Here is a 14,059-nt window from a genome sequence, read left to right as displayed (position 1 = left end):
CATCCTTTACTTTGACTTAGATGGCAGACCCTTCCACCGCCATGGTCCAATTCCTTGGAACTCCCTCCTTAAGACCTCTGGCTTTTCTACCTTTGAAAGTCTGCTCAAAGCGCATCTCTCGGACCTAGCTTTCGATCACCTCTCCTCATACTAACGCAAAGACTCGGCGCCTGCTCCTTTCCTTCTCTGGGACATTGCTGTTAGTTAAAGGTGGTTTATAAATGCAACTTGTTATTGTTTCATTGCTGTGCAACCTAATTTAATAAACTAAGGGGGAAAAATTGGGTGGTGCCCATTTTGGGGTGGTAGCGTCCCCCGAAAAAGTGGTGCTACCTCCAGATCTTCCCATTCATTTAGCTAAATAATGCCATGTGTGACACACAGTTCAATGCTCATTTTTCCTCTATGTTATTACTATGTGACATAGTGTCAGCTGTGGCTCAGTGGGTAGCACTCTCGCCTCTGAGTCAGAAGGTTGTGGGTTCACGTCTCACTCCAGAGACTTGAGCACATAAATCTAGGCCGACACTCCAGTGCAGTGCTGAGGGCGTGCTGCACTGTCAGAGGTGCCGTCTTTCTGATGAGACGTTAAACCGAGGCCCCGTCTGCTCTCTCAGGTGGACGTAAAAGATCCCATGGCACTATTTTGAAGAAGAGCAGGGGAGTTATCCCTGGTGTCCTGGCCAATATTTATCCCTCAACCAACATCACTAAAACAGATCATCCAGTCATTATCAGATTGCGGTTTGTGGGAGCTTGCTGTGCGCAAATTGGCTGCCGCGTTTCCTACAGCAGTGACTACACTTCATTGGCTGTAAAGCACTTTGGGATGTCCGATGGTCGTGGAAGGCGCTATACAAACGCAAGTCTGTCTTTCTTTCTACCATTAATTGCTCGTGATTGGCTTTTAACCCCAAAAAAACAGCAGCTTTTTCCCCCCCCTTTTTGTTAATTTGCCTGAATCCACATTTGAATAGGAGCGACGCTCAGAGCACAGCTCATCTCACTGGTACTTTCTCCTGCAAATGCACTGTTGCTTATGCATGTCCACGAAAATTAGCAAAGGGGAAAATACAGCCCTTGCATTTTACAAGAAAGGTTAAGCTCAATTCATCCACTACCTATAATCACTATAATATATAGCACTAATATAATGGTGCAGCATTGAAGCTACTAAATCTAGAACCTTTCACTGGTCTACTATTTAAAAAACACATCTTTGCCTGCATTTTACTCCATGTTTGGACCAGTGCCTTTAGTTACATGTATTTAATCCTTAAAAAATAACCACACGGTTGTTTGTAATGACGCAGGAAAGATACTTGGTTGAATCCTGAGGAAAATGGTAAATCTGCTCCTCAGGTTGTGACTTCCTTTGTTATGTCCCACAAAATAATGGATTGGCATTATTTAGCAACATCTTTCAACTGGCGCACTGAAAGCACGGCTCAAAGTAAAATGCGATGAAAAAGGTTAATAACGCATCGACAATATATATGAAAATCCGTGGGCTTGTAAAACGTTGACTAGGATGCAAAGTATATTGCACTTTGCTTATCTGCCCTGCGGCCCGTAATACATCATGTGTTTTTCACGACTTCTAGTCAACTGTTTACATCTAGGACTGAATTTATAGGTGACAACAGCAGAGAGCTACTGATTAATATTTTAATCCAAAGATCATACTTAAACAGGATTATCCATCTAGACTTGCAAATTCACGTGAATTGTTGGTGCTATTGCTTCACACCCATAAAACCAAAAGATATTCATAGAAAATTGTTTGTCATGCGATTGTTCCATTTTGCATGAAATTAATCTTTGTTATTTCCAGATTGCATTAATGTTATTATCGGAGAAAAGTTACTTTTGCCGGTTTATTAAAGCTAACTGCAGAAAATGAAAACGGTAGCGTGCACGGCACCATTTGGCCACAGGAACCTTTCGATCCTTTTTAAAAAAAAATCAAACACCACTCTTTTTTTTTTTGATTGCGGTAAAACCTCCTGACTTACCAGCTCCACAGAACCATAGTGCTTCCTGCTGAACTCCCCGCGCCGACAGCCCAGGTCTTCGGAGGCAGAGCTGGAAAAGAAACGCTTCATCAGTGAACATATCCAAAGCCGCAAGGCCTTTCACGCAAAAACAGCTCCTCACCAGCTGGTGCTGCTCAGCCAGCTCGCTCATGCCATTGCTCCTCAAACACAAACAATGGGCTCTTCCTGCGAGCAGCATCAGTTGCTGCCTACTACAGCATAATTAACCCAAAAAAGGAAGAATCTGGAATGCATGAGCCTTTAAATGGAAACCAGTGATTGAATTAAATATTATGTCATTATGAGATCAATAAAAGTTTCAAGCATACTGCTCAATGGTAATTACATTTGAGAATCTTATCTTGGGAACTGGGACCTTGCAGTAAGTCTGATTTGGCTGATGTGGACATAACCTATCTCATCCAATTTTGTTTCAACCTGCTTTACTTTAATTAACTTCCAGAAAGGAGATTCCCTTCAGCTTCTCAAAGCTTCTGGAAAGAACAGCCATCCATGGTCATTACCTGTGTTCCACAAGGCAACAAGCCCAATGTAATTGGCTAAGAGGATAAGTCAGGCAGACCTAATATGATTGAATACCTGTTCATCAATAGTCGCCCCTCCCCCCCCCCAATATTAAACAAGTATTCCTATTAGGAGAATAAAATTATTCATTCCGCTCTCCTTGTATGTTGTTTTTAAAAGTCTCTATTTGATTGTATCCAAAATAATAGCCACTGTTTTCAGTGTAGCTTCAAGTGTCTCTCTCAGCCCGATTCCTTTTCATCTGCAAATGTTAACTGTTGCTGATTAAGATGCATTGGGCAACTGGTCTGACAGAATTTGTCAAACAGCCCCACTCACAGGCACACTAGAGTGGCCAACTTGGCAATAAAAACGTCAACAAACTTGACGGTGTTCTGCAGAAGCAGGCACCCAAGTGTTTGCAATTAGGGTCTCCTGCAACTCGGAGGTGAACTGTGAAGGTTAATGACACCTGCACAGTGACGGCAGGTAAACAAAAAGGATTTATCTTAGAAACAAAGATTTTTTTCCTGCTGGTTATAGATGTGAAATCAGAGTACTAATACTTCTGGGGGGTTTTTTTGTGGATAGGCTACAATTCTGTATAAATCTGCAGTAAATTCAGGGCCGGTTCCATCAGCAGGTATGGAAAGATGTCCTTTTAGCTATAAAAATGTAGGCGGTATTATGAGGTGTCTTTCATTCCCTGCTGAGGAAAAACCCTCTTGTGCTGCATTCATAAAACCTTCTGTGGCTGCTGGAATGCTGCCCTTTCCTGTGGGATTCTATAACACGATCAGTGGTTCACTGAGAGAGGAATCAATGGAGAAATGTTCATTTGTTCCACCAATGTGTTGGCAGAGAGTTACGGTGGTGGAACAATAAAGGTAAATAAAACAGAATAAATTCATTCCAACTATTTGAGCAAGGGCAATGATATCAAAAGAGAGTATATAGCTTTGAGGGAGGAAGGAGGTGACTGCAGTAACTGTTCGTAGCACTCTAGTCTGAACATTTCTTATTAAGTAAACATTAAACATTTGAGAAGAGCTGGACTAACACTTTTTATTTGGCAATTACATTTGAGCTACATTCAAAGTGGTATCAGCTTCAAGTCCTCAACACCTTTTAGCAATAAACATAGCTGTCAAATATACTTTTTGTTCTCTGCCCTTGCCTCTCCCCCCTTGAAGGCACTGATTTATGCTGAGTTGTTGTTGAGGTTCCAGCAACGCTCCGGTATCTCGCCCACGCAATCATTCCTCATGGACCACCAGTCAAGTTCACAATGAGGGAGTCAAGAGTCAAAGCTGACCCCCCTCTTCACCAAACATCTACACATGTAAACCTCCAGCACGGATCAGCGCATATACTTCCAGCAGGCGCCCCTGAATAGGAATCAGGGGTGGGAACCCCTGCCTGGCCAACATTTCCCCTCTTTAACCCAGAGATGCATCAGCTCACACCGCAAGAGCAGGGATCAAACCTGGGACCCTCCTGATCTATGCGGCTTAGTCGCATCTCAGTGCAATGACGCTTTGACCCATCGGGGGAGCTCAATCCCTGTTTACTTTCAAATACAAGTGATCTGTTTTCAGTGAAATCTGCCAGTCAGAGAAAAGGAATGTTATACAGCCAGGTATCACGCAATATTTCCGTGCCATTTTAAAAAGGATTACGCAAAGAACAAAACAAATAAATTCCATTAACAGTAATGTCGTTAATGAGCACTGCAAGTGGAAATAATTTTAATGACCGACCTTTTTCAAACAACATTATAGTAATATAAATATTAGCACTATTATATAACATAATAATGTTTTTAAAACTGCATTTTTAGAGATGTTTCACAGATGCCATCAAATGGATGTAACGCATTAAAAAGTAAGGATATTTAATAAGGACATTTGTAATATAAATCCCTATAGGGCACTATTAGTTTCACTTCCTAAGGGGGAAAAATCCTCCCCTTTATTGCAACCCATGTTAGATTTCATGAGCCATCCTTTAATATATAAATGCTGTGTAATTAGTTCTACAAGGGCATAGTAGTGCTCAATAATAGCCCTAATCAAATTACTCTGTAATTATTATTATGCATTGTTAAGAATAAAACAGAGAAAATAACAGGTGGTAGAAATTATATAAAGCATTCCCAAGATAGGCAAATACTGAATTGAACATGGTGAGGGGGGGGGGGGGGGGGGAGTTATGCTTATATCTGTACAGAAAAAAAACCTCAACCCAAACTGTTGTGTTTATTATTGGTGGGTAATAAACACACTGTACATCCGCACTGGACAGAAATGAAACGCTTTAATTCACCACCCCATGGAAGTTGGCTCACTGCTGTAGTGTAGTAACATTCAGCGATCAAGTACACTACGCCCACTTTCTGTTGTGGGCCAGTCTTTAAATAATAAAACACCTGTCTGCCATCTGATAATATTTGGCTTTTAACGCATGAAATAATAATGCATTTCTCTTAGCCCGATAAGAACAAAGTTTCGCATTTGAATGAAGACATGAGAAATGGTACAAAAAGTGCAGAATATACTACAATTTCGTTTCCTTCTCGCCACACCGTGCAGAAAGGCTTGTTTCTCTCTCTCTCATCCATCAATAATAAAGTAGCATCCAGTATTTTACAATACCTTTGCGTGGAACGACTGTATCGGCACATCGAGCAACATCCGTGCACCGCAAACCTTATTCAACATGTTAAGGCGTAACTGGCGAGGCGCCCGCTTATATTCTCACAAACAGGCAGAATGAAAGCACACATTATAAATAATACTGAAATCTATTTTACCGTTGTGTGAGACTCAGCACTTTAGTGGAAGCTGTATCCGCACTGCTCATATCCATGCATGCGTTTCTCGATCAACACAGCCACTTCTAGTCAATGGAACTAGACATCTCATCTGCTGCAATTTTTAAATGGGGAAAAAATGCAACTTCACGGTTCAATTCTGCAGACTTAATTTTTTTTTACAATTCCTCCCCCCCCCCCCCCACAGCATGCGCTGAGAATGTGTTTTCCAGCACCGCACGGCAGAAGAAATGAAATGCTAACAGCAATGCAACAACATCACACAAAAAAAAGGCGACGCATTAGCAAGCGTGTGCCGCCCCTGTCCAAATAATAGCAGGGTAATGAGAGCTGACAAAACGTGGCTCACATCTCAAATAGTGAATGTGGACTCTCTGTGCTTCAGCACTTCATTCTCAACACATAGCAGGCACAGGCACACACACACACCCCCCTTTCAAGTGTCAACCCGCTTTCCCCGCCCCTCCCTGACACCGCAGCCGGCAGCGCCTCCCCCCGCCCGCCCTTTGTAGTTCCCTCCCGCGCCGCGCCGCGCTTGAAACCAGCGCCGCCGGAGCGGGCGGACTACAACTCCCGGCGTGCCCCGCGCTGCCAGCGCCCCGCCCGCCGCTGCCGCTGATTGGTGGAGCTTCCCACTGTATCCATTCGGTCGGCGGCTCCCGAATGTTGCGGCGGCTACATTGTGACTGACGGCTGTCAGGAAATTAGCATCGGCAGTCGAAGGAGAACCCGCAGGCTTGTCAGCCAGGAAGCCGCAAAAAATTGTTCGGTGATTTAGCAGTGTGAGAGTGAAAATAAAGTATTAAATAATAATGATAACAACGTGGATATTATTATTAACTATCAATCAAATAATCAAAAAGGCTAATGGAATGCTGGCCTTTATATCTAGAGGACTAGAATACAAGGGGGTAGAAGTTATGCTGCAGCTGTACAAAACCCTGGTTAGACCACACCTGGAGTACTGTGTACAGTTCTGGGCACCACACCTTAGGAAGGATATATTGGCCTTAGAGGGAGTGCAGCGTAGGTTCACCAGAATGATACCCAGACTTCAAGGGTTAAGTTACAAGGTGAGATTACACAAATTAGGGTTGTATTCCCTAGAATTTAGAAGGTTAAGGGGTGATCTGATCGAAGTTTTCAAGATATTAAGGGGAACAGATAGGGTAAACTATTTCTGCTGGTTGGGGATTCTAGGACTAGGGGTCATATTTAAAAAATTAGAGCCCGATCTTTCAGGAGTGAAATTGGAAAACACTTCTACACACAAAGGGCGGTAGAAGTTTGAAACTCTCTTCTGTAAATGGCAATTGATGCTAGATCAATTGTTAATTTTAAATCTGAGATTGATAGCTTTTTGTTAACCAAAGGTAGTAAGGGATATGGGCCAAAGGCGGGTATATGGAGTTAGGTCGCAGAAGAGCAATGATCTCATTGAATGGCGGAACAGACTCGGAGGGCTGAATGGCCTACTCCTGTTCCTATGTTCCTATGTTTTGTTCTATATTAAATGATCCCCCTAATCTATAGTGTTTTCACCAACAAAATTTAATTCATACCACGGTGGCATAGTGGTTAGCACTGTTGCCTCACAGCGCCAGGGACCCGGGTTCAAATCTGGCCTCGGGCGACTGTCTGTGTGGAGTTTGCACATTCTCCCTGTGTCTGCGTGGGTTTCCTCCGGGTGCTCCGGTTTCCTCCCACAGTCCAAAGATGTGCAGGTTAGGTTGATTTGGCTATGATAAATTGACCCTTAGTGTTAGGGGATTAAATACGTGGGGTTACGGGGATAGGGTGGGATATGTGTCGGTGCAGGCTCGATGGGCCGAAATGGCCTCTATCTGCACTGTAGATTCTGTGATTCTGTGAAAATACTACATATTTGCTATTTCCCAAACAGGTAAACAGTTGTGTGTTTTAATTTGTTTTGCACCTCAAAATTACCAAAAAGACTCATAAAAGGACTTTGGACAGGGTGAACTAAATCTAGCAACCACACCTCCTAACCCCTACTTCCAGATCTATCACTTGTATTATCCCAGGCAGTCAGGAAAACTATACAAATCAGATGTTAAGTTGTAATTATTCAAATTTACCAACTTAAAAAAATGGCAACAAGGCCGCTGGCCTGCAGAAATAAGGTGACTTGTACAATAACAAGTGAAAAAAGGGCAGCTGAGGAAAGTCACAGCAGATTGTACTTTCCAGGGTTGGAACTTTCAGTATTGGCAAAACAGTCCATAAAATTGAACAATAACTGTTTTAGTTATCACTGCTGTGCCTACTGAGGCAACACTGCACTGCCGGACATGTTGGGCCAGATTTTCAGTGTGCCGTGAGGCGGGCTATCAGGCGTACGGAGGGCATAAATCCCGAATTCGGGGGTCCCAACACCATCCCGCCCAAAACCCGCCTCCATGTAAGTTTCAAGGGAGGCGGGTACCCGCCCCACGCTGGGACCTGCCGACCCGAGGCGGAAAGGGATTAGTGTCAATTAACTGCCTGTTAACAGGTAGTTAACAGGCAGTTTTTAGCCTAATCCCTATTTTGAGGGGTGTCGTATGGATTCCCGACAGCTCCAAACCACGCCAGGTTAGAGCAGGCGGGCCGTCAGGTTGAAGGGCTTGGAGGGGTCGCGATGTCGGTGTTCAGGTGAGTGATGGGTGCATGAGTGCAAAGGTAAGTGTGTTTGGTGTGTCTAAAGTGTGTAAAGAAGTTTTACTTACCTGTACTTACCTTAACAGCCTTTCTTCCTCTAGGCTGCGGGAGTCCATCACTCAGCCAGAACTGAAAGCTGAACGGCTGCGATCTGTCAAAAGTGACAGCCTTCAGCTTTCAGTGCCGGTGACAGTTCTAACTGAGTCTACGTAGAAGGACTCAGGTTAGAAGTCAGACTGTCAGTGTTTGACAGCTTCAAACAGCTGTGAAACACTAATAGTTCATCTGTCAAAAACTCTTGACAGATGAAATTTCAGTCTGTGACGTCACCTGTTGCCGGGTGGCCCTTAATTGGCCTGCTGAGCCCGCTGGGCGGGCTCAGCAAGGTCAATCAAGGGAAAATCACGTCGATTGGCCGGACGTCGATGGAGGCGGGACTAAAACCCGAAAGTTGTAGTCCCGCCTCCTTCCCGACAGCTTAAGGAAAATCCAGCCCGTTGTCTTTCCGATGAGACATTAAACCAAGGATTGTCTGCCTGTTCAAGCGGATGTAAAAGCTCCCACAGAACTGTTTGATGAGGAGGGAGGTCCTCATAGTGTCCTTTCCAAAATCTATCCCTCAACAAACACCACCAAAACAGATTATCTGGTCCTTTATCTCACCGTTGTTTGTGAGACTTTGCTGTGTGCAAATTGGCTGCCGCGACTACACTTCAAAAGTTATTCATTGGCTGTGAAGGACTTTGGAATGTCCTGAGATGATAGGTGCTATATAAATGCAAATTTGTTGATTCATCCTTCCTTCTTTTACAAGTAAAAGATGTTAAAGACAGAGCTGAAGAGCTATATACCAAAGCTAGTGGCTCTCCTAGTCAAGCTGTTCCAGTACAGCTATAAACCGGTCTTAGAATTGTAGAATCATAGAATGACACAGCACAGAAGGAGGCCATTCAGCCCATCATGCCTGTGCCGGTTCTTTGGTAGAGCTATCCAATTAGTCCCACTCCCCTGTGCTTTCCACATAGCCCTGTAAAGGTTTTCCCTCCAAGTATTTATCCAAATTCTCTTTTGAATGTTACTATTGAATCTGCTTCCACCACCCTTTCAGGCAGTACATTCCAGATCACAACAATTCGCTGTGTAAAAAAATGTTTCCTCATGTCGCCTCTGGTTATTTTGCCAGTCACCTTAACTCCGTGTCCTCCGGTTACAGACCCTTCTGCCACTGGAAGCAGTCTCTCCTTATTTACTGTATCAAAAACCATTCATGATTTTGAACACCCCTATCAAATCTCCTCTTAGTCTTCTCTGCTCTAAGGAGAACAACCCCAGCTTCTCCAGTCTCTCCACATAACTGAAGTCCCTCATCCCTGGTACCATTCTAGTAAATCTCCTCTGCACCCTCTCCAGGGTCTTGACATCCTCCTAAAGTATGGGGCCCAGAATTGAACACAATACTCCAGCTGAGGCCTAACCAGTGATTTATAAAGGTTAGCATATATTCCTTGCTTTTGTACTCTATTCCTCTATTAAAGCCAAGGAACCCATTTGCTTTAACAGCTTTCTCAACTTGTCCTGCCATCTTGAAAGATTTGTGTACATACACCCCCAGTTCCTGCACCCCCTTTAAAATTGTGCCATTTAGTTCATATTACCTCTCCTCATTATTCTTCTCAAAATGTATCAATTCACACTTCTCTGCATTAACTTTCATCTGCCATGTGTCTGCCCATTTTACCAGACTGTCTATGTCCTCCTGAAGACTATCATCGTCATTGATTACTACATTTCCGAGTTTCATATCATCTGCCAACTTAGAGATTATGCCCTGTGTACCCAAATCCAGGTCATTAATATATATCAAAAAGAGCAGTGGTCCTAATACTGGCCCTTGGGGAACACCACTGTATACTTCACTCCAGTCTGAAAACAACCGTTCACCACTACTCTCTGCTTTCTGTCCGTCTAACAAATCTGTTGGGAGTTTTTTGAGGTTGTAACTAACAGAATAGATAAGGGGGAACCAGTGGATATGGTGTATTTGGATTTTCAGAAGGCATTCGATAAGGTGCCACACAAGAGATTATTAAACAAAATTAGGGCTCATGGGATTGGGGGTAATATACTAGCATGGATTGAGGATTGGTTAACGGACAGAAAACAGAGAGTAGGAATAAATGGGTCATTTTCGGGTTGGCAGGCTGTAACTAGTGGGGTACCGCAAGGATCAGTGCTTGGGCCTCAGCTATTCACAATCTATATCAATGATTTGGATGAGGGGACCAAATGTAATATATCCAAGTTTGCTGATGATACAAAGCTGGGTGGGAATGTAAGTTGTGAGGAGAATGCAAGGAGGCTTCAAGAGGATATAGACAGGCTAAGTGAGTGGGCAAGAACATGGCAAATTGAATATAATGTGGAGAAATGTGAAGTTATCCACTTTGGTAGGAAAAAAAGAGAAGTAGAGTATTTTTTAAATGGTGAGCGATTGGGAAATGTTGGTGTTCAGAGGGACCTGGGTGTCCTTGTACACTAATCACTGAAAGTTAACATGCAGGTACAGCAAGCAATTAGGAAAGCAAATGGTATGTTGGTCTTTATTACAAGAGAATTTGAGTATAAGAGTAAAGACGTCTTACTGCAATTATATAGGGCCCTGGTGAGACCACACCTGGCGTATTGTGTACAATTTTGGTCTCCTTACCTAAGGAAGGATATACTTGCCATAGAGGGAGTGCAACGAAGGTTCACCAGACTGATTCCTGGGGTGGGGGGATGGTCCTATGAGGAGAGGTTGAGGAGACTAGGCCTATATAGGGTGATTTTAATCTTCATATTGATTGGACAAATCAAATTGGCCAAGGTGGCCTTGAGGAAGAGTTCCTAGAGTGTATTTGGGATGGTTTCTTAGAACAATACATTGTGGAACCAACCAGGGAGCAGGCTACCTTAGATCTGGTACTGTGTAATGAGACAGAATTAATTAATGATCTCATAGTAAAGGATCCTCTAGGTAAGAGTGATCATAGCATTATAGAATTTCAAATTCAATTGGAAGGTGAGAAAGTTGGGTCTCAAACCACTGTCCTGAACTTAAATAAAGGCAATTACAAAGGTATGAAGGCAGAGCTGTCTAAAGTTGACTGGGAAAATAGATTAAAGGGTAAGATGGTACAGTAGATAAGCAGTGGCAGACATTTAAGGAGATATTTCATAACTCTCAGCAAAGATATATTCCAGTGAGAAGGAAAGACTCTAAGAGAAGGATGAACCATCCATGGCTAGCTAAGGAAGTAAAGGATGGTATCAAATTGAAAACAAAGGCATACAATGTTGCGAAGGTTAGTGGTCAGACAGGTGATTGGGAAATTTTTAGAAACCAGCAAAGGATGACAAAAAATAAGAGAGAAGATAGATTATGAGAGTAAACTAGCAAGAAATATAAAAACAGACAGTAAGAGCTTCTACAGGTATATAAAAAGGAAGAGAGTAGCTAAAGTAAATGTTGGTCCCTTAGAGGATGAGACTGGGGAATTAATAATGGGAAACAGGGAAATAGCAGAGACTTTGAACAAATATTTTGTATTGGTCTTCACGATAGAAGACACTAAAAGCATCTCAATAATAGATAATCAAGGGGAGGGGGTAACTTAAAACAATCACTATCACTAGACAAAAAGTACTCGGTAAAATAATGGGACTAAACGCTGACAAGTCCCTTGGACCTGATGGCCTGCATCCTAGGGTCTTAAAGGAAATGGCTGCAGAGTTAGTGGATACATTGGTTGCAATCTACCAAAATTCCCTGGATTCTGGAGAGGTCCCAGAGGATTGGAAAACCGCAAATGTAATGCCCCTATTTAAGAAAGGAGGGAGACAGAAAGCAGGAAACTATAGGCCAATTAGCCTAACATCTGTCATTGGGAAAATGCAAGAGTCCATTATTAAGGAAGTAGTAGCAGGACATTTAGAAATCATAATACAGTCAAGCAGTGTCAGCATGGTTTTATGAAAGGGAAATCATGTTTGACAAATTTGTTGGAGTTCTTTGAGGATGTAACGAGCAGGGTGGATAAAGGGGAACCAGTGGATGTAGTATATTTGGATTTCCAAAAGGCATTCAATAAGGTGCCACATAAAAGGTTACTGCACAAGATAAGAGCTCACGGAGTTGGGGTAATATATTGGTATGGATACAGCATTGGCTAACTAACAGAAAACAGAGAGTCGGAATAAATGGGTCATTTTCCAGTTGGCAAACTGTAACTAGTGGGGTGCCACAGGGATCAGTGCTGGGGCCTCAACTATTTACAATCTATATTAATGACTTGGATGAAGGGACCAAGTGTACTGCAGCGAAATTTGCTGATGATACAAAGATAGGTGGGAAAGCAAGTTGTGAAGTGGACACAAGGAATCTGCAAAGGGATATAGATAGGCTAAATGAAAGGGAAAAAAATTGGCAGATGGAGTATAATGTGGGAAAATGTGAGGTTATCCACTTTGGTAGGAAAAATAAAAAAGCAATTATTTAAATGGAGAGAGATTACAAAATGCTGCAGTACAGAGGGATCTGGGGGTCCTTGTATGTGAAACACAAAATGTTAGCACGCAGGTACAGCAAGTAATTAGGAAGGCAAATGGAATGTTGGCCTTTATTGCAAGGGGGATGGAGGATAAAAGTAGGGAAGTCCTGCTACAACTGTACAGGGTATTGGTGAGACCACACCTGGAGTACTGCGTACAGTTTTTGGTCTCCTTATTTAAGGAGGGATATACTTGCATTGGAGGCAGTTCAGAGAAGGTTCACAAGGTTAGTTCCTGAGATGAAAGGGTTGTCTTATGAAGAAAGGTTGAGCAGGTTGGGCCTATACTCATTGGTGTTTAGAAGAATGGAAGGTGATCTTATTGAAACATATAAGATGCTGAGGGGGCTTGACAAGGTAAATGCAGAGAGGATGTTTCCCCTCATGGGGGAATCTAGAACTAGGGGGCATAGTTTCAGAATAAGGAGTCAGCCATTTAAAACGGAGATGAGGAGGAATTTCTTCTCTCAGAGGGTCGTGAATCTATGGAATTCTTTACCCCGGAGAGCTGTGGATGCTGAGTAATTGAATATATTTAACGTGGGGATACACAGATTTTTGAACGATAAGGGAGTCAAGGGTTATGGGGAACGGGCAGGGAAGTGGAGTTGAGGCCAAGATCAGGTCAGCCATGAACTTATTGAATGGCGAAGCAGACTCGAGGGGCCAAATGGCCTACTCCTGCTTCTATTTTTTATGTTCTTATATTCTCTAGAGTTTAGAAGAATGAGAGGTGATCTCATTGAATCATACAAAATTCTTACAGGGCTTGACAGGGTAGATGCAGGGAGGATGTTTCCCCTGGCTGGGTTGTCTAGAACCAGGGGTCACAGACTCAGAATAAGGGGTCGGCCATTTAGGACTGAGATGAGGAGAAATGTCTTCACTCCGACGGTGGTGAATTTTTGGAATTCTCTACCCCAGAGGACGGTGGAGGCTCAGTCATTAAGTATATTCAAGACAGAGGTTGATAGATTTTTGAATATTAAGGGAATCAAGGGATATGGAGTTAGTGCAGGAAAGTGGAAATGAGGTAGAAGATCAGCCATGATCTTACTGAATCGCGGAGCAGGCTTGAAGGGTCAAATGGCCTACTCCTGCTCCTATTTCTTATGTTCTTAGCCAATTTTGTATCCATGCTGCCACTGCCCCTTTAATCCCATTGGCTTTAATTTTGCTATTATGTGGTACTTTGCCAAATGTCTTTTGAAGGTCCTAATACACAACATCAACCATGCTACCCTCATCAGCCTTCTCCATTATTTCATCAAAGAACTCGATCAAGTTAGTCAAACACGATTTGCCTTTAACAATTCTGTGCTGACTTTCATTTATTGGCCCATACTTTTCCAAATGCCAATTAATTTTGTCCCGGATTATTGTCTCTAAAAGTTTCCCCACCACCGACGTTAGGC

The 14,059-nt window shown here is 42.9% G+C and overlaps 1 protein-coding gene across 3 annotated transcripts in view; it reads right to left on the bottom strand.

Moving 5' to 3' along the window:
* Positions 1-5,794, bottom strand: part of garnl3 (GTPase activating Rap/RanGAP domain like 3) — a 484,279-nt gene extending 478,485 nt beyond the window's left edge. For 2 of the 3 annotated variants that reach the window (XM_085965586.1, XM_085965588.1), the window contains exons 1-2: positions 5,374-5,786; positions 2,016-2,085 (exon numbers count right to left, since the gene is read on the bottom strand). In XM_085965586.1, coding sequence (XP_085821712.1) covers positions 2,016-2,085; positions 5,374-5,429 — 126 coding nt within the window. In that variant the 5' untranslated portion in view covers positions 5,430-5,786. Of the gene's footprint in view, positions 1-2,015; positions 2,086-5,373 lie in introns of all 3 variants that reach the window. The other variant, XM_085965587.1, reaches the window with a different exon arrangement.
* Positions 5,795-14,059: the final 8,265 nt, after the last annotated feature.

The sequence above is a fragment of the Somniosus microcephalus genome, chromosome 23 (genome assembly GCF_052327205.1).
Source record: "Somniosus microcephalus isolate GS21.2 chromosome 23, FLI_Smic_1.0, whole genome shotgun sequence".
Lineage (NCBI taxonomy): Eukaryota > Metazoa > Chordata > Chondrichthyes > Squaliformes > Somniosidae > Somniosus > Somniosus microcephalus.
Note: the sequence above shows the minus strand (reverse complement) of the source record. Positions and strands in the feature narration are given on the sequence as shown.